The sequence below is a fragment of the Penicillium roqueforti genome (assembly GCF_015533775.1).
Source record: "Penicillium roqueforti strain LCP96 04111 chromosome Unknown scaffold_37, whole genome shotgun sequence".
NCBI lineage: Eukaryota > Fungi > Ascomycota > Eurotiomycetes > Eurotiales > Aspergillaceae > Penicillium > Penicillium roqueforti.
In genome coordinates this window covers 99727-124706 of record NW_024067601.1, presented here as the reverse complement: position 1 = coordinate 124706, position 24980 = coordinate 99727, and the positions used below count along the sequence as shown (strand labels likewise).

At 47.6% G+C, this 24980-nt stretch overlaps 11 protein-coding genes across 11 annotated transcripts; 5 read left to right on the top strand and 6 right to left on the bottom strand.

Moving 5' to 3' along the window:
* Window positions 1-663: 663 nt before the first annotated feature.
* On the top strand, window positions 664-2061 carry LCP9604111_8807 (FAD-dependent oxidoreductase; the record flags this gene model as incomplete). Its single annotated transcript, XM_039076991.1, has 2 exons — window positions 664-1650; window positions 1702-2061. The coding sequence occupies 2 exons, from the start codon at window positions 664-666 to the stop codon at window positions 2059-2061; spliced, it is 1347 nt and encodes a 448-aa protein (XP_038925203.1).
* Window positions 2062-2712: 651 nt separating this feature from the next.
* On the bottom strand, window positions 2713-3934 carry LCP9604111_8806 (pectate lyase family protein; the record flags this gene model as incomplete). Its single annotated transcript, XM_039076990.1, has 5 exons — window positions 2713-3177; window positions 3238-3323; window positions 3389-3474; window positions 3531-3757; window positions 3824-3934. The coding sequence occupies 5 exons, from the start codon at window positions 3932-3934 to the stop codon at window positions 2713-2715; spliced, it is 975 nt and encodes a 324-aa protein (XP_038925202.1).
* Window positions 3935-4945: 1011 nt separating this feature from the next.
* On the top strand, window positions 4946-6256 carry LCP9604111_8805 (isopenicillin N synthase family dioxygenase; the record flags this gene model as incomplete). Its single annotated transcript, XM_039076989.1, has 6 exons — window positions 4946-5086; window positions 5136-5288; window positions 5349-5429; window positions 5478-5864; window positions 5923-6102; window positions 6152-6256. The coding sequence occupies 6 exons, from the start codon at window positions 4946-4948 to the stop codon at window positions 6254-6256; spliced, it is 1047 nt and encodes a 348-aa protein (XP_038925201.1).
* A 489-nt stretch (window positions 6257-6745) lies between these two features.
* On the top strand, window positions 6746-8280 carry LCP9604111_8804 (FAD-binding oxidoreductase; the record flags this gene model as incomplete). The annotated part of the gene is made up of 3 exons (XM_039076988.1): window positions 6746-6877; window positions 6932-8093; window positions 8147-8280. 3 exons carry the CDS (start codon window positions 6746-6748, stop codon window positions 8278-8280), a joined length of 1428 nt encoding a protein of 475 aa, XP_038925200.1.
* Window positions 8281-8488: 208 nt separating this feature from the next.
* LCP9604111_8803 (putative aldehyde dehydrogenase) lies at window positions 8489-10132 on the bottom strand (the record flags this gene model as incomplete). The annotated part of the gene is made up of 4 exons (XM_039076987.1): window positions 8489-8773; window positions 8833-9538; window positions 9587-10037; window positions 10084-10132. The coding sequence occupies 4 exons, from the start codon at window positions 10130-10132 to the stop codon at window positions 8489-8491; spliced, it is 1491 nt and encodes a 496-aa protein (XP_038925199.1).
* A 578-nt stretch (window positions 10133-10710) lies between these two features.
* On the bottom strand, window positions 10711-11571 carry LCP9604111_8802 (YoaK family protein; the record flags this gene model as incomplete). Its single annotated transcript, XM_039076986.1, has 3 exons — window positions 10711-11297; window positions 11355-11384; window positions 11439-11571. 3 exons carry the CDS (start codon window positions 11569-11571, stop codon window positions 10711-10713), a joined length of 750 nt encoding a protein of 249 aa, XP_038925198.1.
* Window positions 11572-12238: 667 nt separating this feature from the next.
* On the bottom strand, window positions 12239-12673 carry LCP9604111_8801 (CTAG/PCC1 family protein; the record flags this gene model as incomplete). The annotated part of the gene is made up of 2 exons (XM_039076985.1): window positions 12239-12560; window positions 12630-12673. 2 exons carry the CDS (start codon window positions 12671-12673, stop codon window positions 12239-12241), a joined length of 366 nt encoding a protein of 121 aa, XP_038925197.1.
* A 1033-nt stretch (window positions 12674-13706) lies between these two features.
* Window positions 13707-14812, top strand: LCP9604111_8800 (isocitrate lyase/PEP mutase family protein; the record flags this gene model as incomplete). Its single annotated transcript, XM_039076984.1, has 3 exons — window positions 13707-13916; window positions 13978-14125; window positions 14190-14812. 3 exons carry the CDS (start codon window positions 13707-13709, stop codon window positions 14810-14812), a joined length of 981 nt encoding a protein of 326 aa, XP_038925196.1.
* Window positions 14813-14943: 131 nt separating this feature from the next.
* Window positions 14944-16162, bottom strand: LCP9604111_8799 (uncharacterized protein; the record flags this gene model as incomplete). The annotated part of the gene is made up of 4 exons (XM_039076981.1): window positions 14944-15422; window positions 15470-15917; window positions 15968-16017; window positions 16066-16162. The coding sequence occupies 4 exons, from the start codon at window positions 16160-16162 to the stop codon at window positions 14944-14946; spliced, it is 1074 nt and encodes a 357-aa protein (XP_038925195.1).
* A 283-nt stretch (window positions 16163-16445) lies between these two features.
* On the top strand, window positions 16446-18750 carry LCP9604111_8798 (Hsp70 family protein; the record flags this gene model as incomplete). Its single annotated transcript, XM_039076980.1, has 12 exons — window positions 16446-16510; window positions 16568-16638; window positions 16688-17151; window positions 17204-17248; window positions 17304-17370; window positions 17418-17676; window positions 17740-17839; window positions 17888-17985; window positions 18041-18058; window positions 18108-18291; window positions 18361-18493; window positions 18554-18750. 12 exons carry the CDS (start codon window positions 16446-16448, stop codon window positions 18748-18750), a joined length of 1701 nt encoding a protein of 566 aa, XP_038925194.1.
* A 274-nt stretch (window positions 18751-19024) lies between these two features.
* Window positions 19025-21139, bottom strand: LCP9604111_8797 (beta-N-acetylhexosaminidase; the record flags this gene model as incomplete). Its single annotated transcript, XM_039076979.1, has 1 exon — window positions 19025-21139. The coding sequence occupies one exon, from the start codon at window positions 21137-21139 to the stop codon at window positions 19025-19027; it is 2115 nt and encodes a 704-aa protein (XP_038925193.1).
* Between the last annotated feature and the right edge of the window lie 3841 nt (window positions 21140-24980).

Genomic DNA, 24980 nt, shown 5'->3' with positions numbered 1-24980 from the left:
GGCGACCGGAAATTGGTTTTTCCATGAAAAATCGTGGGGTTGTCTCCTACTTGGTAGGCTGCGTCCCGGTGCAGAATTTTCATTACGGTATTCATTGAAAAAGTCGCGTATTTTATCTGCGGATGATCTGCCCTAAATACCTACGGGATTTGTGTCTCCCGGACGTATCCTAAGGCTAAGACAAAAGGGACAAACGGTGCTGTCAATTATTTCTCCGTCCAGCGGGCCCCTGCCGTTCTTAGTTTCCCCCGAGCTCCTTTCCCATTTGATTCAAGACTCATATTTCCTTTGATTAAACATCCCACGGACCTTCTAGTATTCCCCCAGACTCAGCGCCACTCGCCAATGCCTACCCAGAGTCATAAAACAGGCGCAGTGAGATGTGAGGTATACACTCGGATTTCTGATAACCATGGTTGTGACGTGAAACCTTACCTCGGAATCCACGGATTGGCAAGCCGAAGGATCCGGGGCAAAATCTTTAGAGGCTTCTAGCCTGCCCGTTAGTTTTTTTAGGTGCATAGTCTATACTCATTCTGGATGCGAAAGCCGGAATCGTCAGTTGAAAAAAATTCTGCGATATAAGCTCATGCCAAGAGAAATTCCCTCACGGTACTTATCTCTCTGGGATCTTGACACACACACACCTCCCTACTCAATACAATGGAGCCAATTCGTCCCCCACAGAATATTGCCATTATCGGTGCTGGCATCGCTGGTATTGCCTGTGCATTAGCCATATCCCAGGAGCTTTCTCCTTTCGTACCGAATTTGAAAATCACTGTCTACGAACGGCATGATATACTATCGACGTCCGGCGGTGCCATCAATCTGACCCCCGTCGCCCAACGACATCTCGCTCGGTTAGGCGTGCTAGATGAGTTGGACCGGATGGGGACCGAGGGTGGTGCCGATGTCGATGCCATTGAGCTTTTCTCCATGCGTTCAGGTCGGGCGATCGGCTCCATCAAATTCACCGACAACCAAGGAAAGGGGTTCGGCGGATACAAGGGCCGAAGGGTCATGCGGATTGCTCTCTCCGTAGCCATGTTGACCGTGGTGGAGCGGGCTCCGAATGTGGAGATTGTATTCGGCAAGAAGGTGATCGATGGCGAGGAATTCGAGGATAGAGCCGTCGTACGATTCCAGGACGGCACCGAGGCGGTGGGGGATTTGATCATCGGCTGCGATGGCGTGCACTCGGCGGTCCGGACCCGGTTTGTGGACGTCGGCCGGTCTGCTGAGTACACGGGACTGTCATTCTTGCAAGCCACAATTGACTCGGATTCAATTTCATCGCCCGCTCACTTCCGCACATCATCGCTCAATATCTCGCGACATGGCTCAATGCTTGCCAGCTATTGTGACCGTGATTCCGAACAGATTTTCGTTGCTGCTATTGTTCAATTTAGTCGGGAAGCGCTCACCCGCTATCGACTGGAGCCCGGTCAGGATTGGGCCACTCAGAACAAAATCCGCTGCGCCCTCCGTGCGGAGGTAAGAGACCGTTTCGGCAAGTGTGCCATTCCCTGTATCAAAGAAATTATCGAGAGCAAAGCGGACTGGATGCTTTATCCCGTATATCAAGTTCGCCCCGGAGGACGTTGGTGCTTGAATCGAGTTATTTTGCTGGGCGACGCGGCACATGCGGTATGTCTTAATACAACCCCCCTGTTTGTTCTTCTCTAATGGATTCTACAGATGCCCCCGCGTGATGAATCGGCTGCGTATGCACTAGATGATGCGATCTTGTTCTCACGAATTCTGTCAACCTATCGTTCCGAGCCTCTGACGGAGGTTTTCGACGCATACGAGAAACTTCGTCGCAACACAATCAACCATGCATTCAAAGAATCCCGTCGTATGTGGGCACGAAACCGCGACATGGGGTTCTTAGAGGGAAAAGTAAAAGAATGGATGATGTCTTTCCATCTCAGATCCAACGAAAGTTCACGTGAGGCCGCATGGGAGTTCGACGCAACTAAGATTGCCCTTCCCACACCAGCACCCAGTGAAGACATAGTTTCATTGAGTTCATTTTTGAGAGACCGGACTCTATGAAAGAAGAAAATACACCAAAATATAGCATTTCACAGGACTGTGGCGGAGTTTAGGTTGGCCTGCATGGACGTGAGCGTGAATCATTAATGGATACCCGGCAATTAGCTTCCCAAATATTCAATAGTATACCTATTTCGATTTTTCTGCAGAACCCTTGTCTTTTATTTATGTCAATGCTTTTTTTGGGTTATCCCCATGGCTGGAGTCACTTAGATACACTCGGCTCTGGGACGGAACAGGCTCTACCTTGGTCCATCCCGATCTACCAACATAGTTTAAGTTGAAATTTCTTTTTTACCTTCCTCATTTATTCGCCTTGCTTCACTTACAGAATTTTTAAACCAATACCGGACAGATGGTGTAAACAGATATAGATCAGTCATTAGGTGGACTCCCTTGACAAGTTTCCCTTATTTTCTGGAGCTCACTATTGTGAATTGATTGAGAGCTATTCTGCTATAGAGGAAGATCTCGAATTGTGAAATCCGGTAGACTATGACACCTACGGAATATTATCGCAAGCAAAGAAGGTAGATATTTTCAAGAGACTAAACTGCAACGAAAGACAAAAAAAATACACACAAAATACACACAAATTGCGCTTCTGACAAAGCGATTCCCTATTTGCTACATAGTTTCTCCGATGTTCACTTAGAAGGTAAGTGTCTGACCAGCAGTGCCAACAACAGCAGCCTTGACCTTAGACGAGCCAAGCAGGCTGTAGCTGTAGGGAACCGACTTCAGGGTTCCAGCTGCGGCGGTGTTTTCTCCATCACCGAAGTCATTGCCATTGGCGACAGCATAACCAGAGTCGGTAGAGTAGAGGGGCTTCTTGCTATCAACAAAGGTGTTTGACTCAACTAGAAGCTGAGCGCCATCGCGGGTGTTGATGCCGTCGGCGACGTCCAGGTAGTAGTTGTTGTAGATGTGGCCAGTGCCGAAACGGAAGGAAGGACCACGCGAGTTAAGGTTATACCAGTAGTTGTTATTCAGGGAGACACGCAGATGACCGGTGTCCTCGGCGCTGTTGCTGTCCGAGTGTCCGATCAGGGAGGCCTTCCAGTGGTCGTGGACGAAGGTGTTGGACACAGTGATGAAGTCGGCAGCGTGGGTCAGCTTGTTCACATTAGCAATCTGTGAATTTTTCTGGTTCCACATATTGTGATTTGGACTTACATCGATGAGTCCGTCATAGTAGTCCTTGTCGTGATCCAAGTCGGACGAGACATCGCAGTGGTCAATCCACACATTGGTTGATTTTTCTAAGACCAGTCAGCCTTTCTCAATTTCCTAGAGAAATAAATATCCCGCAGCATAATGTACTCACGGACACCAATAGCGTCGCCGTTAGCGGCAAGCACCTTCTTCACACCTAGGTTGCGGATGATCACGTTGCTCTCTTCTTTGACCAGACTATATTGGGTAACAATTAGTATCATCTCGAATCCACGTTAAGAATCACAACATACAGGCCAAAGCTGGTCAAGACAGCTGTCGAGTCCTTGCCAAGGATGCTAGTATTGCTTCCAACACGAACTTGTTTGGCTACCTGCGTGATGGGGCCGCTCACAACGACAACCTTGGCAGAGTCGCCCGAAACTGCGGCTGTGAAGGCAGCATACGACGAGACAGTGGTAGTAGTGCCACCAGCACCACCCTTAGTACCTCCGTTCTGGCTGGCATAGCCGGGAGCGACCTAATTCGGAGTGACGTTAGAGTGTTGATCGTATGGTACCTGAGCGAATCGTGCATTGATACTCACATCATTGACACTTGCGCGCTTTCCCAGATTGCTGGTTGCAGTAGGAGCTCCCAGTGCAAGGCTGGACAAGCAGCCGAGCAGAGAAACTGCCATCAAGTTGAAAGGGGCCATCATGAATAGAAAAAGAAATCTTAAGGAATGAATAGGCGGACTGGGTCTCCAGTATGCTTTGCTGGAGTAAGTGAGTGTTGATATCAGAGCATTGAGAGTATATAACGATGACCGAAGGGGTTTATATATGTACCACCCGATAGCTCTACTAGGCTATAGGAGCTTCTGAAACACGTCACATCCACCACCATCCTGATCGTTGAAGAATTTCCCGTGCTGGATAATCTCTTCCAGTCCGGCCGAACCGAAGATTTACCGAGATGTATACGACGGCATTAATTCTCCGACGCGTGAAGTATCAGATTGATACTCCCAGGACCTCCTTTGTGAAAGCCAAGATCACATCATGTTTCCTCTAAGACACAAAGCTTGGCATGGATTGATCGAAGTCCTAAATCTAGAACGGACTTGAACCGTTTGGGGCCAAGTCCGGACAACCCGTGTACACCCTACTGGATGGAGCCCCTTCGAATGGAGAACAGTCGTCAGCGATGAGCTGTTTGTTGATTTATTCGCTGTGCCTCCTCACCGGAAGAATTCCACAAATGGTTTGAAACATCAGGAGTTCTTGCCAAGAGTTCCGGGGTTTCAACAGGATCTCCCGATCTTGGCATCAGAAGCGTCAAGGGGGAAGTTATATTTCCATCAATCGTCAATCGACGAGTTTCGGGGTATACGCCTTAATTCTTTTATTGGAGTTCAGAGTTGACCAGGGGAAATCAGCGCTAGGATTCTTTTGGGATGTTGGTGGAGGGTTCAACAATACGAGTAAATGGCGTGATCGCGTTGGTTAATGAAATCTTTGACAACCTCAACGTCCAGATCTTCAGATCTTCCACATATCCAACTTAGCCCAAATAAGCCCTGGGACTCTATAGACTATTTCTCATCCAAGTTATTCCCGGGGTTATCTGGTAAGTAACGGTCTCGCGGCTGAGTAATCGCTGTTCTTGGATTTGCGGGGAAAGCGAACTGCGATCAAAACCACCTCACTTGATCGCAATAGGCGGAATGACAGAGACATTTTCATCCGTGCCGATCGTCGACTTCGCTCGGTTAAACGATCCTTCAACGAAAGATGAGGAGCTGTCAAATTTGCGTCAAGCCATCTTCGTTGTTGGATTCCTATATTTGACCAACACAGGATTAGAGGTGCGAGCGATCAATGCGAGTGACCGAAATATGCTAATAATTGAGATAGAGCTTAATTAAACGTACCCATGAAAATCTACCCAAACTATTTGCCCTATCGGCCGAGGCCAAGGAGAAATGCAACATGATTAACTCGCCATCGTTTCTTGGCTATACTCGCCTCGGTGCCGAGACCACTGCAAAACAAACAGACCTCCGCGAGGTGAGACTATTTCTTTTCGGAACCTGGTGCAGTTCCCGGGCACTGATTTTCCGATTTTAGCAATTTGACTTCGGTACCCCTGGCGTGAGACCCTGGACAGAGCAGGACCCCTTTTGGCAACGGCTTGAAGGGCCTAATCAGGTAGGTCGCCCTCTTTGAACGCATGCCCTGACGACTCACTCTCAATAGTACCCAGATTATCCAGGCGTGCAAGATCTGGTCGAAGAATATATCGCGAAGACTGATAGCCTGGCACAGGCATTCGTGCGCCTCGTCGCAGAATGCTTGTCCCTGCCCCGGGAGACATTTGATGGCTTCAAGGGTAATATGAGCCGGCTAAAGTTTGTCAAATACCCACCCGCAGTGCAAAGCTCCCAGGGTGTTGGCCCTCACAAGGACTCGGCGGGTCTTTTCACATTTCTGTCCCAGGACAACACAGGAGGACTCCAGGTACTCAACAAGAACGGAGAATGGATTAACGTGCCTCCCATTGAGGGAAGTCTTGTCGTAAATATCCAACAGGGATTCGAAGCGATCACTGGAGGGATTTGCGCAGCCACAACACACCGGGTTATTGTATGTTCACAATACCATTCATCACTGGAGGACCTTTCTAACATCTTGCTATTCCTAGGCGCCCACTTCTCAGACGCGTTATAGCATCCCGTTCTTCCAGGGTGTGAGACTAGACTTGACGCTAAATCAGCTGAAGGAATCCGCTGCTCACATCGTGCAACGCATTCCAGCCTCTGACGACAAGAAGAAGCGAGCAGTTGATGTGCCTAGTGAATTCCTTTCTCCTTTGTATTCTTGCGTGAGTGGGTTTGTTCAAAGATTATACGGATGGGACTAACGGATCATAGTTCGGCGAGGCTCACTTGAGAAATCGCATCCTGAGCCATCCGGACGTGGGCCAACGGTGGTATTCAGAGTTGTATGCAAAGTATTCTCAGCAGGTCCTACAATAGTCTAGGGAATTGAACGTTGACAATCCCGACACGGTAAAACATTGAATTGGGGTTTCAACGTTAACCCTGACTTTGGGGAATTGCCATATCCTCGCCTACGGCTTTCTCTGCGTACAAAGTTCGTGTTGTATCGTAGTCCAGGCTGCTTTCAGTCAATGGAATTTAGCATTCTTATTTTTCTTCCTGGTTCTATTCCAAATCTACCAATTGAGGGCTGTCTATATGGTGGAAGTGAAGTATATGAACATGGGCTTCTATTCAAGCTTTACCACAGTATCACCTTTGCAAGAATTATGCCTAGACAAAGGCTATAATATCGTGTGAATCAAAATCCTGGTATACGTTTCTGCGCAAATTTGAAGCAAAATACAAAATAAGCCAATCTTTCGAAGCAATGTGCGAATTCTTACCGACTTCAGTTTTATCCTCGCTTTGTGTAACCGCGGGGTAAATCTTCGTGCCCAATTCTTCCACTTTCAAGTTCCAACCATGCCCGAAATGAATGCTACAGCACTCGACGCTCTCCGGAGCCGTTTAAAGACTGCGACTATCTATGCACCTGAATCAGAGGGTTACAAAGACGTTTTAGTCCGCTGGTCGAATACTGGAATGAAATATGCGGTACGGAAGGAACATAAAACATAACAAACAAGATGACCGACTGATAAGTTGCAGGGCGTTGTAATCCAACCCATTGACACGCTTGATATCTCGATCGCGCTGTCCTGGGCACAACAGTACGATGTTGATCTTGCTGTGAAAGGTGGAGGCCATTCAACGGCCGGCACAAGTTCGAGCGATGGTGGCCTGGTCATTGATCTGTCGCGCATGAACCAAGTGACGGTGGATACTGAGCGGAAGACCATCACCGCCCAGGGTGGAGCAACCTGGAAGGAAGTCGACGAAGCCGGTGCAGTCCACAGTCTGGCGGCCGTAGGGGGCACCGTAAATCACACCGGCGTTGGAGGACTTACTCTGGGAGGTGGCTATGGCTGGCTGAGCGGACAGTATGGTCTTACTATTGACAATCTCTTGTCAGCCACAGTCGTTTTAGCCGATGGTCGTATTGTTACTGCATCTGCGACCGAGAACGTCGACTTGTTTTGGGGGTTGCGAGGCGCAGGCTACAACTTTGGCGTCGTGGCAGACTTCACCTACCAGGCCTATGACCAGAAGGATCCAGTGTACTCCGGCCTTCTTGGATTCACTTCGGGTAAGCTCGAGGGAGTTATGGATGCACTGAACAATTCCCTGGCAAAACCCGACTCTCGCTTTGGTGCGATCTGTATCTTTGCCTTGGCACCAGATGGATCTGGGCCGATGATCATTGTAATTGGCTTCTACAACGGCCCACTCGAAGAAGGCCAAAAGAGATTCGCTAGCCTTACAGCTCTTGAGCCAGTTCTGAACACTCTTGACATGGTCCCATACTCCGTGGTGAATACTCTACAGAACCCCCAAGCGACCTATGGTGATCGAAAGTCTTTCAAGGGAATTTTCTACGAGCCGCCATTGGATCCTCACTTTGCGAGAGTGATATTCAATGATTTCATTGCCAAGATCCGGAGTGAACCAGATCTCAAGACGTCTGCCATCATTCTCGAATTTGTCGACATGCGCAAGATTTGTGAAGTGCCGCTGACTGGAACCGCGCTAGCAAGCCGAAATCCTACTCAGAATGGGATCATCTATTTAAGATGGACCGACTCATCCAAAGATCTAGAGCACCGCACTTGGGCACGAGAAGTTCAGTCCAAGTGGAAAGTGAAATTGGATGCCAGAACCAAAGACCAGGGTGTGGATTCGGGCGTGCCTCAGTACATCAACTATGCAGAACGTGAGTCTGATTGACATAACTTGTCCCTCAATATATACTAACATCGTACCCAGCTGGTGACTCGGTGGTAAGCAATATCTACGGCGAAAATCTTCAGAGACTGCAAGAGGTGAAAGCGAAGTACGACCCAAAGAACGTTTTCCACAAAATGCAACCAATTCCAATGGGCGCAGACTTGAAAAAGTGAAAAAAAACGCGGCTATTGGCTGGCCTAATCATTTCTGAGACATTTCCGAACAATCTCTGTATTATCTTTGGTATCTTTACCATCCTCTACGAGAGGACGCAAAGAGATGAGACTGCATAAGAATGGCATATATTGTAGGAATATACAGTTTTATATACAGCTAGGAGCGTCAAGAGAAACAACTTGAAACCTAGATAGTACATAAAACTCAAAGCCGTGGAAGAATGTGATACTTGACAGCCTTTACAGTAGTCCAACCCTCGAGAGCCTCTTCGCCCATGTCTCGACCAAATCCACTTTCCTTCACACCCCCAAATGGAACATTGGGACTGAGCATCGCCCACGCGTTGACAGTCACTTGACCTGAATCGAGTTCCTTGATCACACGATGGGCGCGATTAATATTGTTGGTAAAGATGGCAGCACTGAGGCCATGATGGGAATCATTGGCTTTGAAGATAACTTCCTCCTCCGTTATAAACTTGGCGATACTCTAATTTGTGCCTTGATTAGTATTCAAAGTGGCAGATTCTTGCATGGAAGCTTGCTTACCGCAACTGGACCAAAGATCTCCTCTCGCATGATTGTCGCATTATCACCAACGTCCACAAAAGCAGTGTTTTCAACGAAATATCCCCTGTCACCTATCTGCTCGCCACCAAACAGAAGCTTGGCTCCAGATTGCTTTCCTTGACGAATATAGTCAAGAATTTTCTCATGCTGCGCACGGCTAACAACTGGCCCCTTTGTAGTGGAAGCATCTAATGGATTACCGGCGACTGTCGGAGCATCAGCGGCGGCTTTTTTGAAAGCCTCGACAAATCGATCATAAATGGTGGCCTGAACGTAGATACGGGATCCAGCCGCACATATTTGGCCATTATTGGCTGTAATTCCAATACGAGTCCAGAGGAGTGCATTTGCAATATCGCAGTCGTCAAAGACAATAGACGGCCCTTTGCCACCGAGTTCCAGGCTGACCTTCTTTAGGTTAGTTCGCGATGCTGCTTGCAAAATCTTCCGCCCTGCAAGCGCACTACCAGTGAAGGCAATCTTGCGTACATCCATATGTTCCGACAGAGCCTGGCCGGCGCTGGCACCCTCGCCGGGAACGATGTTCACAACGCCAGGAGGAATCCCGGCCTCTTTCACCAGCTCGGCAAGTCTCAGGGCATATAGTGGCGATAATTCAGAAGGCTTGATGATCAAGACGTTACCAGTAACCAGAGCAGGAGCTAGCTTCCAAATGGTGATCATCCTAAGAACATGTTAGACGTGAATGAGTCGCTTGGACTGGTAAGCTTACAGCGGAGCATTCCAAGGCACAATCGCGCCACAGACACCCAAAGGCTCGCGATGGGTATAGGCAATACCACCTTCCATCTCAAGGGTCTTACCATCGATCTTTCCTGCCCAGCCCGCGTAGTATCGCAGGCAGCCGACCGCCTGAGGGATGTTCATTCCGATTGAATCGGTATACAGAACGCCTGCATCAACGGCTTCCAGGGATGCCAGATCTTCCGCATCGCGCTCGACCAGCTCTGCAAGTTTGAGCAATAGCTGGGCTTTGACAGGTCCGGGCACTGTTCTCCACGTTTTGAAGGCCGACTTGGCGGATTCCACAGCCTTGTTGATATCCTCCGGGCCCGCGGCGGAGATTGTTCCAAGTTGGTTGCCGGTTGATGGATTTTCCACAACTAGCGTTTGACCGGCAGAGGAGGGAACAAATTCATTGTGGATAAAGAGTCCCGTCGGAACTGAGAGGGTTAGCAACTGTTGCATCTAGGGCCAATATAGACTTACTTGTAATTTGACGGCCCTGGACGCCCGTGACAGTCAAACTAGAAGACATTTTTATTGTCAACGAATACTAGATTCGCAACTTCTGTCATAGCGCAGACTTTCAGATGACTTTTGTATCTGATCTCCTCGGAACGTTCCGTCCCGCGGAACCGTCCTCGACCCGGCCCGAGGTATGTGGAGACCGATCCCCAAAAGAGGGGATAATGGGTTGTTGGGAGTGATAGTATCCTGATTCAGATCCTCGAGATTGAGGAGAGAAATTACAATTACTGAAGGCCACCTCTTAAGGTATTCCCTTTGTGTGCAATCTGTGGGTGTGCTTTATCTTCTAATTGAGCGTAAACTAGAGAGGGCGGAAAGCCAGAAACGTGACATTCTCGCGTGTGTAATTATCGAAACGAAGCATCGTAGCATCATTCCCCAATCCGACCGGACTCATCCTATGTATCATTTTTTTTTCGAAGGTGGCAACTGAATAGTAACCGTAATGGACGAAGATAAACGATGCAAGACTGGCCTATATTCGATTTATCCGTTTAATATTACCATACTGACATTCCTGACCCCTGAGTGAAGTCTTACCTTGATAACCCAAAGACTGGACGGAGGAACTCACAATTATGTCATCTACTTAGCTTTCCAAAAGGCCCATGCTAAGACGAGCAAGCCCTTGATACCGGCCGATAACCAAAGAATAGGAGAAATGGCTCCGGTGACCTTGGTGACCCATCCGCCGACGATGGCGCCCACAAGCGTCAACACAAACGCGATGATTCGCCGGTCGCGTTTCACATTCCTCACAAGAAACAGTTGAGGGTCCGACATTAGATCGCAGAGAAGACTGGTAATCACCACGGTCGGCATCTCATTGAATCCCAATGCACGGCTCGCTACGATTTGACCGGCAGACTGGAGACTAAGAAGAACAATGGGGATTTCCTGATCCCATGGGGGTATTGTCTCCGATCCTTTGCCGGCTAGCGTGCTAGAAACGGCACCTCCTTGAACAAGCCCAGCTGTAAGCAGGATTATACTAGCCTGTAACAGGAAAGACAGCATCAGCGACCCTCGCCGCCGAGCACCTAGGATGCGATGTAGACGTGCGAAAATGAAGGATCCAAGGATGAAACAGCCGATGGACGTGAGTGAGCGTGCCCAGCCATATGGACGAAGGTTTTGGTGCGATGCACCCAGCCCGACGAAGATCGTATTCCCTACATACCACTATGATTAGTCGACCCTGGCTTGGATGGGTGACGTTGTAATCTTACCTGTTTGCATAGACACAAAAGTGTTGTAGGCTATACATGTTAGATATTCCGCAGTTCAATAAACGGACCTGGTCTTGTTCCTACCTCTATATATCGTGCTATCCACAAGTCCCGAAGTCAAACAACAAGCGAAAAGTAAGAGGTCAGCATGCTGTGGCTCGAGCTCAGCCTTCAGAGATGTTGAAAGTCCACCGAATGCACCTTTGTCATGGTTCATCTTGGATGTTATTGACTATAGTGAGAGAGAAATGAAGGGAAGGATGAAAAGACAAGGAGATACAGGAAACCATCGGAATAAAATATAATTGACATAAAAACTTTCTCTTCTCCGCGGGGATTGAAGGACGGGTGAATAAACTATGAGATCTCCCAACATTTCCTTCCCCTCCTCTCCCCTGGTCAATCGCATCATCATCTCACTTAATTGATGCATCCTAAGACGGAGCCAAGGGGCAGTGAAAACCCCCGAAGTTCCGTTGAATTCTGAGGAATCTGCAGGACTCGAAGCGAGATAAGGACAGCCACAATCACATGTCGTGCATGACAGCCTGAAATTCCTGTTAGACGGGCCGCAGACCAAGCCGACTTCATACTAATTTAGTCTCCGATGCATGCCTAGGATGCCAAGGAGGACCCGGTGTGATGAGCGTTAGTTGCTTGGCGGCAACTTTCTTCTCCAAAATTCCATCTGCAGGCAGGACTTGTGTAACATGAGTTCTCATGGAGGGGTTGATGTACGACCCGCTATCCATTATCCCCAATTCTTGTGGTAGCCAAGCGTCTCAGGGGTTTCAGACACAGCTTTCCGATAGGACCATACCAGAGACGTCGAGGCCAAGACGGACGGATCAATGGTGCATATTGCTGCAGGGCAAGCCCAGCAATCAACCCTCCAGCTCAGCCTTGAGCACATCAATATCCAATTCTGCCATAACCCCAAGCACGACACCCAGACTCTCCATAAATCCATTGACAGAAACGCGCAGCATCCGGTTGGTCGTCGCCATGTATGTTATTTTCAAGACGGTTTTACACTCGTCAGGGTCCTGTTTTTGCTTCTTCTCTTGCGGCTCGGATGGTGCTTCGACCACCGGAGTTCCGAGTGTGAAAGTCCGTCGCACAAAAGGGGATAGTTCGGCGTCAACTTCCAAAGCGCGCAGAGCGCATGATGCGAGATGATTGCTTGGAAGGGGAAGGGATATTGTGCTGAGTCAAGAGGTGAGTATTGCTTGGTCTTGTTTTTTGGGAGCTATTTCGGGGTGGCGGGGGGCTTACAGTGAGTAAGGGAAGTCGGGATTGGTGGGTTGTATGAGAGCCATGATAAGCGTAATTCAGTTGGGAAAAGCGAAAGAAAATAGTCCTTCTGAATTTCAAATTGCGTCTTCCAAGCAGCAGGGATAGATCAGTTATTGGAGTGGTGAGGATGATAGGGTGGAAATTGGCGATGCACTCGGAGTCCTAGAGGAGGAATTCCGGGGGGGAAATTTACATGGCTGACTCAGCTCCACGGCGAAAGCCGAAAGGAGAAGTCTTAACTTACCTACCTTGGCATTTGGTGTACACACTGCACAACAGTACGCGTGGATTCGCTACACAGCACTACAATAGCACCTTTTGGTATGTTTTCGGGTGATGATCTTCTAGTTTGAAGAGCTTGGCGAACCACGGTCTTTGTGGAACGGTGCATTTGGCCAAGAAATAATTTGGCCAAGAGACGGTGACCCGATATCGCGGTGCAGATCTCTCCTGTGAGAAGGATGCAAAATGCACTGCATCACCTTGCAATATGCAGTCACCTTGCCAAGGTGCTCGGATTGATTAAATTGCTGTGAGAAGCAAGCCATCTGAGTCAAGATTGTGGGTCGAGTTTCCCGTCGTCAGCCTATCCCAGTCAAGCTCAAAAGCCCGAAGTAGACATGCATTATCTAGATCTTGGCTCTCTATACGGAGATACATGTATGCAACGCTATTGTGGCTCTTTGATTGATGGGAAATATGAACACCTGCTCCGCGACTAGCGCTCTTAATCTTGCGCAATATGTCTTCTTCGTGGACTCACTCAGCTGAGGTCATCCAGGATCAGTACGACGCGAAGGAAGATAAGCCATCAGGACGTCTTGGCAGATGGTGGAATGTTACATCCCTAAGGAACCAAGACTTTTGCCTTTGGTGAGATGTTTTTGTCCTCTACGAGCAGGCAGACGCTTCTCTTCTGGGATTGGTGTCTGCATGTAGCAAAATTACTTGCAGGGTATAGAACTCGAAAATATAAAGAGCAGCGTTGTCCTTCGACTGTAGTACAAGAATCCAACGGTCCAGACTAAAACACATCTCATTTGCCAAAGTTCAAACATGACTATCACAATCACCGTCGAGAAGGATGGATACTACGAGGTCAATGGGACCCGACAGGAACCTACTGTCTCTCTCTATGTGATTCCCGCAGCTTCCAAGTTGCGCCGCATGCTGAAAGACACCAAAGACCTCATCGTGTGTCCTGGAGTATATGATGGCCTCTCGGCTCGCATTGCTATGCAGGTCGGCTTTAAGGGACTGTACATGGTAAGAACTCTGATGTGTAACACCACATCCCTGTATAATGTATGCTGACCAAATTACATAGACTGGTGCTGGAACTACTGCATCGCGCCTGGGCATGGCTGATCTCGGCCTGGCTCAGCTCCACGACATGAAGACCAACGCTGAAATGATTGCAAACTTGGATCCATTTGGACCTCCATTGATTGCAGACATGGATACTGGCTATGGAGGTTAGTGACTCAGGAACACTAGACCTTTATCATTTAGTTGAAAAGCATTCTAACTCTCTTTCAGGTCCGTTGATGGTGTCAAAATCTGTGCAGCAATACATCCAAGCAGGCGTGGCTGGCTTCCACATCGAAGATCAGATCCAAAACAAACGTTGCGGTCATCTCAATGGCAAAAAAGTCGTTAGCCTGGATGAATACATAATGCGAATTCGTGCAGCCAAGCTGACCAAGGATCGTTTGCACTCGGATATTGTTCTGATTGCACGAACCGACGCACTCCAGCAACATGGCTACGATGAGTGTATTCGTCGACTGAAGGCTGCCAGGGATATTGGCGCGGATGTCGGACTACTTGAGGGTTTTACTTCAAAAGAGCAGGCCCGGCAAGCAGTTCAGGATCTGGCACCTTGGCCTCTTCTTCTCAACATGGTGGAGAATGGAGCTAGTCCTCTCATTACCACAAATGAGGCGGAGGAAATGGGCTTCAGAATTATGATCTTTTCATTCGCCACGATCACCCCAGCTTACATGGGAATCAAAGCCACTTTGGAGCGCCTCAAGGCAGACGGAGTGGTCGGTGTACCCGAAGGATTAGGACCACGAACAATCTTCGAGGTCTGTGGGTTGATGGATTCCATGAAGGTTGACACAGAATCTGGAAACGACGGTTTTGCTGAAGGGGTCTAGTAACTATTTAGTAACTAGTATGGATATATGCATGTTTTTGCATCGGACAAGCAACGGAGTTTCTATAGCTAGATATTCAAATTGGAAGCAATGGTCGTAATATATAATTCCCCGCATAAGCCAAGATCATTCTAAATCTCAATCAAGTCTGGGTTGCCTTCATAGGATTCCATGTCATCGACCATTTCAACTGAAGGGATCACTGGTGGAATCTTTTTCACAATCTCCTTTTCAATTGTCGACCATTCGCCTTTTTCAACGATTTTATATAATCCAGGCCAAAGGCTGGCCTGAACAAATCCATCCGAGGTATCCTCCTCTGTGAGGGTTCGCATCTTCTTACCCCGGAACCGCAATCCGTATTGGTAACTACCCCAGAAAACGTATTTGTCTTCCTGGCAATCTAATTTATGTTTGAACTTGATGCAGCGCGCGATTATGCCGTGTAGCTGTTGCATTCGCTTTAGTCTCTCGGTGACGGCGTAGCGACCGAAGCAGGCCTCTGCCTTCTCGATGATCCAATTACACTGTTCTTGTAAACTAGAGGTTTCCAATGATAGGATTGCAGAGCTCATCGCACATCGCCAATGTCGGGAAATGTGGCTAGAAACTGTTGTTGTTAGAAAGCGGCGACAGTAGTGATCCTCCGGGGCTCACATTGTTTATTTATTTCGGAATCGACTTTGCGGAGATAATTACTCCAACTTTGCTCAGCTCCAAGCATAAATTGGTTCCAAAAGAACCGGTAAATCAGCCCGGCAATTTCCGACTGAATAATATCCAATGACGAGATGTCAAGGCTATCTGATCTTGGCGTGGGATCGTTCCCTTGTTGTGCTGGCTTTGCTGCAAAGTGGGTAAACCTCCAGTGCTCAAGATCGTGATAGAGTAGACACATCTCTTGTTTGGCTTCTTCATCAGAGAAAGTCTCAGTCCCAGCTTGTAGGCTTGCTATCTTGGTCATGAGGATTCGGTTCTCCTTTCTGGCTACATTTGATTCCCGGATGGCATTGTCGAGCAGCTCGCCTCGTTGACGAGCCTGCTCCTCTGCAAGCAGCCGATCTCGTTCAAACGTCTCTGCTTTATTTTCTGCGATTTTGATTCGCTGTTTTGTTCGTTAGATAAAAATAAGGTAGAGGGGCCTTGACCACAAACCTCTAGGAGCCGTTCAACCTCATCACGCATGGACTTATTATCTAGGTAAGCTAATCCATTTAGTACATACCATTTAAGTCGTGACGGGGAAAGCGAACCAATAGCAACCTGTCCCCATTTAGAGGATAAATCTGGGGACGTTTGAGTACTCCTGTTCGCCTGCTCAGGCTTGGGTTCGTCGAAAGGGGGCCACATTGCATACCGATAGCCAAGTGATGGGAAGTATGAAATCATAAATGGAATAGTTTCAATTCTATTCATGACACATTCTCCAAATCGATGACACCACAATTAGCCGATGTTGTAGACATATGCCTCACGCCGACGCTCTTTACGGCTAAGCGTAGGAGTCAATGATCTCAAAGTTGCGAAATCTAACTTTCGATTGAAGAAACATCACCTTGTCTGTTAAAAAAAATTCCATCTTGTACTCTATTTTCCGAAATTTGATAAGAAAGACAAGACGTACAAATTCAACATGGCGATCGCAGATGAGCGACCAAAACTCATAGTGGGTGTTGACTTCGGAACAACATTCAGCGGGTCAGTAAACTTTCTGTTCTGGTAGTAATTAATGAAGCGCTGACATCATTTTTATAGCGTTGCCTGGGGATTGGAAGACTGCCCTGATGATATTGAGCTCATTCAGACATGGCCAGGTGGTGGCAACAGTGAGTCTACGGGACAAAAGAGAAGTTCATGAAACTGACTGTTCAATAGTCACAAGCCAGAAAGTCCCAACATTGTGTTCCTACGACGACAGCCGAATGCAATGGGGTTATCAGACTAACCGGTCAATTCATCCGGGCAAGGAGCAGCGACTCATTCAAGGAGTCAAGCTCTTGCTAGATGAAAGTCAAAAATTCCGCTACGCACCTGCTGCTGACTCTCATGAAATCATCAAGGACATGAAAAAAACACCAACGGAGGTTGCTGGTGACTACCTGGGAAAATTAGTCGGCCACGCTCATGATGTCTTGACGCGTCGCTTTGGTACTGCCCTGCAAACTATGGACTTAGATTACATCCTTACTGTCCCCGCTGTTTGGTCTGATAAAGCTAAAGATCTTACTATGCAGGCAGCTCAACAGGCTGGCATATCTGCTGCGAATTTGAGACTGTTGTCTGAACCGGAGGCGGCTGCAGTCTGTGCAATTCGGACAATTCAACCGAATACAATCGCAGTATGGATCTCATCATAATGAATTGGAGTTTAATAATCTGATAAGATTCTAGGAAGATGACTGCTTGATTGTCTGTGATGCTGGGGGTGGAACAGTCGTGAGTCTTTCTCGTATGGAACTGGTTTGATAAATTTTAGTGACACTCATCTTAGGACATAATCACCTATCGCGTCAAACAAAGCGACCCGTTGACATTCGAGGAAGCCACAAAGGGAACTGGTATTTATGGGAAATGTACACTCTTGGTTATATCTAACAAATTCTAGGTGCTGTTTGTGGCTCAGTGATGTTAGACGAGAGATTTGACGCACTTATCAAAAGCATCATTGAGAAGCAGTTGCATAAACCGCTCCCCCAGTCTACTGCCAGGGCTGCACGAAAGTATTGGCAAGACTACATCAAGCCTGGGTATACAGGTCCTCTCGACGACGATGAGATGTGTGACGTAGGATATTGGGTCCCAGTTCCTGGAGTATCGGGTATCTCAAATATCGAGCTCAGTGAGGGGCATTTATATCTAGACAGGTATATTGGATATATATATTTACTTCATCAACCCATTCGTGGGCCACACTAATTCGGATACAGAGATCAAGTGAAAGGCATCTTCGATCCTATCATCAAGCAGATTGAGAATCTCGTCGCCGAGCAAAGAACGAGCGTCAAGGTAGCAGGTCTTTCGACGAAGGTGAGACCCTAAAGCGCTATCAAAAGAAGCTCAATTAATTCCAATTAGGCTATTATTCTGGTCGGGGGCCTTGGTGCCTCGGGGTATCTCTTCAAGCGTCTACAGGCTGCTTTCAACGGCATTCAAATCATGCAGCCCCCAAATGCGTGAGTTCTCAATCTATCAAAAAGTCAATTCAAAACGATACTGATATAAAAACAGGTGGTCTGCTGTTGTTCGGTACGTATCTGAAACATTCATAACGCTTGTTTTGTATCTGACAGCTCAGGGGCGCGGTCATCCGTGGACAAGAAGGGAATCAAGTAGAGACCCGCATTGCCCGATGCAGCTATGGAATTTCAATGAAAATCAAGTTTAACCCCGAAATACACCGCGCAGATGAGAATCTCATGTGGTGTCCATATGAAGAAGTATGGCAAGTGCATAAGCGCATGAGATGGTATATTCTCAAAGTGAGTAACCTGCCACTTCTACTGGGTATTTTTGAAGAGATTTTGAGTGCTGACTTGAGGGACTTTGAGGGAAACCCCGTTGCCGAGAGTGAGCCGATAAGAATGGGCTTCTACCGTGTGGTCGGCCTTGGGCAACCTTTGGTATTTCAGGACTCATTGCAGTTTTGCCAGGGGAACAAAGCCCCCGAAACGATGGATTCCAGTATGTCCCGTGTCCTTATATTCGCAATATATGAAAGCGGCCTTTTACTAAATTGAACAGGTGTCGTGAACCTGTGTGAAGTGGAGGCAGATCTGAGCAGAATCCCAAGGGAGCTTTTTACAAAGAAAACGAACTCCAAAGGTAACGAATTTTACCACATCGACTATGATTTGGTTCTAACGCCAACTTCCGCATCGTTGTTGTTCGACCTGCAATTCAACGGTGTCTCCTACGGGAGCGTGAGATCTCGCTATTGAATTCCACAACGGTGGGCCAGGAAAGGTATGTTTAGGGTAGCTGATTTGAAAGGGACTTTTGCCTATGATAAAACGTGGCTATGGTTTTCGCAGGCTCAATACTTGATCGCTTGAGATTGGCTCGATGACATAATTGAGAGGACAGAAATAAATAGTTAGCTAGCAATGCAAACTTGATATGCGCCTTCCTTGTGATGAAGTGTAGATAAAAATGTGTATTGAAGAGGATTCAAGTAAGTCCAACAACGCAGGCTGCTGCAGACGAAATTCGAAGTCAACCTTCCCTGCTACCCTGAAAAACAGCCAAGTGTTGCAAGCCCGGGCCTTCCAAAATATCCAAGGGGGCCACAAAAGCCATCTGACTCCATGAGAAATTTTTATTCTTTCCGCCATAGATAAACACTTCAAAGCGGCCGACAAAGTCACCATCCACCCACACGCGACTTCCATATATCTCATTTGTAGAGATAGTGACTTGTGATTTGCGAGGGATTATGACAGCCTTGTGGGTTGACGTGGTCTTATTAACCCAAATTCTTCCAGGCTGGTCTTCGTCAAAAGCGTCAGCCTCAGCAACAGAGCGAAGTGGGTATGGCCATCCATCAGAAACAAAAGCCAATTCACCGTCCGATGATAATGTAAGTGTCGCATCGGAGGACTGCAAAGAAAAAGGACCCGTGACGTTTAGTTGAAGGGTATAATCCATGCCCTTACTTCCATAGCCGAGGTTATGCTTATCCTGGCTGGTAGTTGGCCTTGTCCATGAAAGCAAAGTTCCTGATCCGTGGGCCCTTTCTCCCGGAACGCGGCGGTCGAGATTTTGCCCCACAGCTTGAGAGGACAATTGTGCGATGGATTTGGCCAAGGTTGGTTCATGCAAGGGAGGCCCACGCGCACCACACCACACTCGCGAAGCCACGACTGGGATGCCATCACGAATGGCATAGTAGGCCTCAAGCTGAGTAGTGGCATCCGGGCCACTGTCATTCCAGGCAGCCAAGAGAGCACCTAGTACAGCTTCGGTATCGGGTTGTTCAGTTTTGTTCACCGGATTGAAGAGCCCAGGGGTCCACTGCCATCCGTGCTGGTCGGCGAAGTTCAGAACACGGGCGTTGTTGAAAAACTGAGGATAAGGGGCTGGGGTGATAGGCACATGGTTGCTTTTCAGCGACATATATGCCCACCAATCCTCGGAGTTGATGATCTGGTAGCCGTTTTGGGCTAGGTCAACTGGATCTGATTGTCCATACTGCCAGTGTTGAATTGTCACATTCTTGTCAATGGGAATGTTTGATGGCTCATATGTCCCCCAAATACGAACACTTTTGCCAGAAGCTGCTTGTACAAAGCGAGACATCTCGTTCACGAACTCAACATAGTCATCCGCAAATTCAGAGTCGTACTCATCGGCACCGATATGCACCTCCTTTGTGTGGAACCAAGGAAGAAATTCGGTCCAGATGGACTTCATCAAAGGAACAGTGTCCGGATGCGAGAGATTGAGCAGGTCCCTCGACTCTAACGCGAGCTCAGGTCTCCATTTCGTAACTGTGAGACAGTGCCCGGGGCTTTCGATCTCCGGTATCACTGTAACACCTCGCTGAGCACAATGGTGCTGGAAATCATCAAACTCAGCCCGGGATAGCGTTTCGTTGGCACGCTGGACAAGAGGGCGGAGGGCCTCACTTTCGGGGTGCAAGGAAAACTGCGAGTAGATCTCGTTCCAGGTCACGTTTCGACCGCGGCTCAGCGGATAGTTGTCGGTCGCATGGTAGTGAAACTCGGATAATTTGAAGAACGAGGCGTAGGTGCATAAATCTTTCAAAAACTCGAGTGAATACCATTTGCGACCAGCATCTAGCAAAAATCCACGAGTCGCATAGGCGGGTGCATCTTCCACGCGACCAGGTTGTAGGGATGAGCGTGTCAAAACGAGTTGCTGGAGGAGCGTTCGCGTTCCCCACCACATACCTCGCGCCCCGGAGCCTCGAATAACTACACTGCCATCTTGTATTTCCAGCTCATATCCCTCCTCGGTCTGGCGTCCACTTTCGTACGTAAACCGGTCGGGATGGTCTGTGCGCCCGAGAAATATTCCCGACGCATGTTTGGGGAATTGCTTGACCGTACGAAGCTCCCAGGAACTGTTCGTTAGCTCCTGTAAATCATCGCGAAACGTGTTGGCAAAGTCGGATGCCGATGGTGGAAGCAGCGTTAGTCCATTCTGATCCTTCCAGCTAGCGAAATCGGCACTTAGGTAGATTGTTCGGTCGGTGGTTGCTAACGAAAAGCCTTTGTTATGACCAGAGCCAGTGTTGTCAAAGTGCACCGGGGGTAGGATCTGCAGCGCAGACGCGACTGCGGCAAGTGAGAGGACAATCCACTTCATGTCTGGACATTGTGATATTGGTTACGATGTGAGCCCTTTTATGCAAAGCAAGGGATTGTATCAGCGTTACATTCCTGATTGTACAGGGGCGTGGGGGTAGATGTTGTGGGGAGGTGGGGAATTTTTATATTGGCAGAGTGGTTGTTGTGGATATTCTACTTATTTTTCATCTTGGGGTATAGATAAGAAGGTTGCATTAAAAAACTTAATTGACTATTCTTTCTTTCCTGTCATGGTAACTCGAAGCATGAAATCACGCCTCGTCGAAGCCATGCTGAGGCCGAGCTTTCATCTATTGATTCTCAATGGCATATGATGCCTGTTTCTTACTTTTTATTAGTATAGATAGATCTCTTTTGACCACTTAGACTCCCTGTTTCCAAGTTAGAGAATTACAAGAATGGCCTCGTTATGTCATTTTGGTAGTCTTTTAGTTAGTCTTCTTAAAATATACTAATCTTCTTGGTACACGGGACGGGAAAGGGCTAAATTTGTGAACCTTTCCTAGGTATGTATAACCTTAGATATGTGGTCAATATCTCTTTCTGGTCCTTTTCTATTCCAGCCGTTGGGTGCTACTGCTAAATAGTCCCACAATAGCCTGCTGACAGCTTTTCAGATGTTTAATCGCATTCAACCCTCCTCGATTTCTAAGGGCGGTTTCCAACCACACACAGGCCCATGTCATATTCCATAACTCCTTCAGGAGAACTCATATCAAATTTGCACTCGTTACACCTCACTCCGTATTTCCTCTTCTTTCATTCTTCCATCAAGAACTCGCGTTTTCTACGTAGCTCACGACAATCTCATTACCACAACGAAACCGAATACACATAAAACCGCATCAGGCCGACAGAAATAAGTCAAGTGAGTCTTAGAGTTCAACAGTGCTTTTGAATATGAGTGTGGTTGTTTTCGTCAACAGTTACCTTTAGTAGTTGGGCAAAATATCCAAAGTCAGTGTCTACGTTGAATTTCTTCCAGGGACTCTCGGTTTATGTGGGTATTACAATGGTAGCAAAGATACTAGAGCTCCTCGAAGGGGACTACGGGGACTCTCGATTAGGGCACATTGGGGATATGTCACCCTTGAGGTCACTGATTAGCAGTCGTAGGACGGGTTTCTCACGAATAACCACATCGATAGCCCTAGCAGTCTCTAACTTGCGGTCATTTATCGGCCACTATGATTGTTCTAGCATGGAGTTTGGACCAACATATCCGTAGAACGTTCGACCTCAGTTGACTAGGCAACGGGCCAAGCGTTGCTCCGGATGGATGAAACAAAATACGCCCTGATATCGTTTCTTTTAAGCCGCGTTGGATACCTACTGTTGGTATAGAAATTTTTTACCTTAGTCCATCCCGCCATTTTTAACTCTGATGCTGTTGTTAGAACATTTGAGATGTGCAAGCATACACGAATTGGGCTTCATCCATCCAGCGGAGAAATCACTAGAGACTTCTCTTTCTGTCTGGAAACCAAGATATGGTTTGCAAGCCGAGCCTCCGAACCCCACCGCCAACCACTGAGAGGATATAGAACCTTCCCCGTATGCGGTTACTAACCAGCTTGGGTCGGCGATGGAAGATCTTCAAGCGCAGGGTGCCTAAATTATACTAACTCCGTTATCTCCCCCTCACCCCGACATCAAAGAAACGGATATCATAAACATTACCAGGTATGATTTCTTTCCATGATATTCGCCGAATTATCAGTGAACTCCCACTAATAGGCACCTTTTCACTCATCTTCAGGCTCATGTCATTTTGGTCAGGCCTCAGCCGGCAATTTATTTATGCGGCGATACCTAAAAGCCTAGGTCTAGACACTGCGCAGGGCCAACACGAGAAATTATTGTATGTAATGCAAGCATTTCCCCGATGATTCCTCCGACAACGAACTTTGGGAATCATTAATCAACTGACACAATTCCTTGGCGAGTGTTACCTTTACAGACGGACTATTGTTGCAGCAAGGGCGGAAAGTAGGTGTATCTGTATCCAAGACATCAGGAATTCTCGGTAGGGATCGACAAGGATCGACTCTACGCCGAGGACCATAGAGGACCTTCTCAGAGTGGCGCAGCCTTAGCGGTACATATTTTGCGCTATCCCTTCAATGAACGGGGCCTGGGGTACCCCAGCTAATTATTTAAAATTATTAGAGTTAAGATCTCCCTTTCAAGATAAAAAGTTGGCACACAGCCGTGACAACATCCAACTGAGGGAAAGCCTCGTGGCATCGGAATCCCCACTTAACCTTTCACCCTTGCCGTCGGGCCTTATTTTTCAAAGATGGCGAATACCAAGACTGTGAGCTGAACTACACACCTAGTCATACCTCCTGTGTGTTACAATATGTTGCATCTATTCAAACCTAGACAGTATCTTCCTATGCGGTGAAACATTCGACTAGATCATGACGACCTAATGGATCATCGAAAGAGCCTAATATCCACTTATCAGCAATTGAAGTATACTGTTCAACTGCATCCTTGATCTACGATGATCAGGTGGTGATGTCATACTCACAGCAAGGACAATAGTTAAACGTGGTTTCAAGCCAAAACACCGCCCAGTTGGCGGGCTGGCCAATTGGAGGTAAACGAATGACATCCACTTGGCATTATCATGTATTGTTAGCGGCTCCATGAAAAGACTGATTTTTTTTTGGCTGAAGATAACAACAGCAAGGGGAGAATGTCTCACACCTTGGCATATAATATTGCTTTTTCGAATGCAAACATGTGGTTTTATTCTCCATTTCCTTTTTGTGGATCTCAACTTCTGACGGCCATGAAACTCCCCAATGTGATCGCTATTGCACTTCTCCTTTTTGAGTTGGGCGTATATTCCTGCAGCCCACATATCCATTACAAGGAGAATATGCCAAGATTGGACCCGTCAGCACCAGGCAGTGCCTGAGCTGCGGTTTAGTCAACGTACAACATACGGGGTACGGTATGGAGGATCAACCTTGTGAGCGCCAAGATCTAGTATTCGAGGCTGTGTTATGAGAACTTAGTCGTTGGCGTGCACAGATAAGACTAGTGGTGAACCATTGATGCCGCCGGAGATCGTTCTTGGCGACTAGTCCTACTGCAGCGCTTTTGGGGCCCCGGACGGACTAGTGTCGGTGGATACGTCGATCCCTTGGCAATCGAAGTGTACCCTTTTGACGTTTTCAGGGGCCAGAACAGACAATATGTACTCTCTAAGACGCCATCTCAACCAGGTAATTGCATATCAAGCCGAGAATCATAGGGCAGGTGAGTTTAAATAATCCGATGACAGGTCGCAATGGTCCCAAATTTAAATTCGGTCGATTGCCGCGCGCTGATTCTGCACATGTAGCCAGTCAATGCCATAACGCATAACCATGCTGCCAAGAAAGAATGTGAGGAAATGCTGCGGATTGCTCCTTGGAATCGAGAAATCCTAGGAATCAGGTCTTGACGGATTCCGCCAGGCCACGGTAGATCCTGAACCCGCACCGTCTAATGTCGTATTATAGTTTGATTTATAATGGGATCTGGGGTTGAATTACGCATGCAGCGGAGATAATTATAGTGCCAAGATAACGCCCAGATTCTGCTAACATGGATCTGTGAGATCATCTCGTTTTGGGATGATCATTTCTATTGTGGCTACTCACTTTATAAGACTACGCATGCGATATGATTTGGTTATACAGTAATCGATGTTATAGTGATCGCATACACACAGTGTATGTCGAATGAAGAGAGAACTAGATCTAGATTAAGTAGTTCGGTTCCCAATGTATCCCTCTGCGGTGTACTCCGTAACACATAAACGAGACGCGTAGGGATGGGGC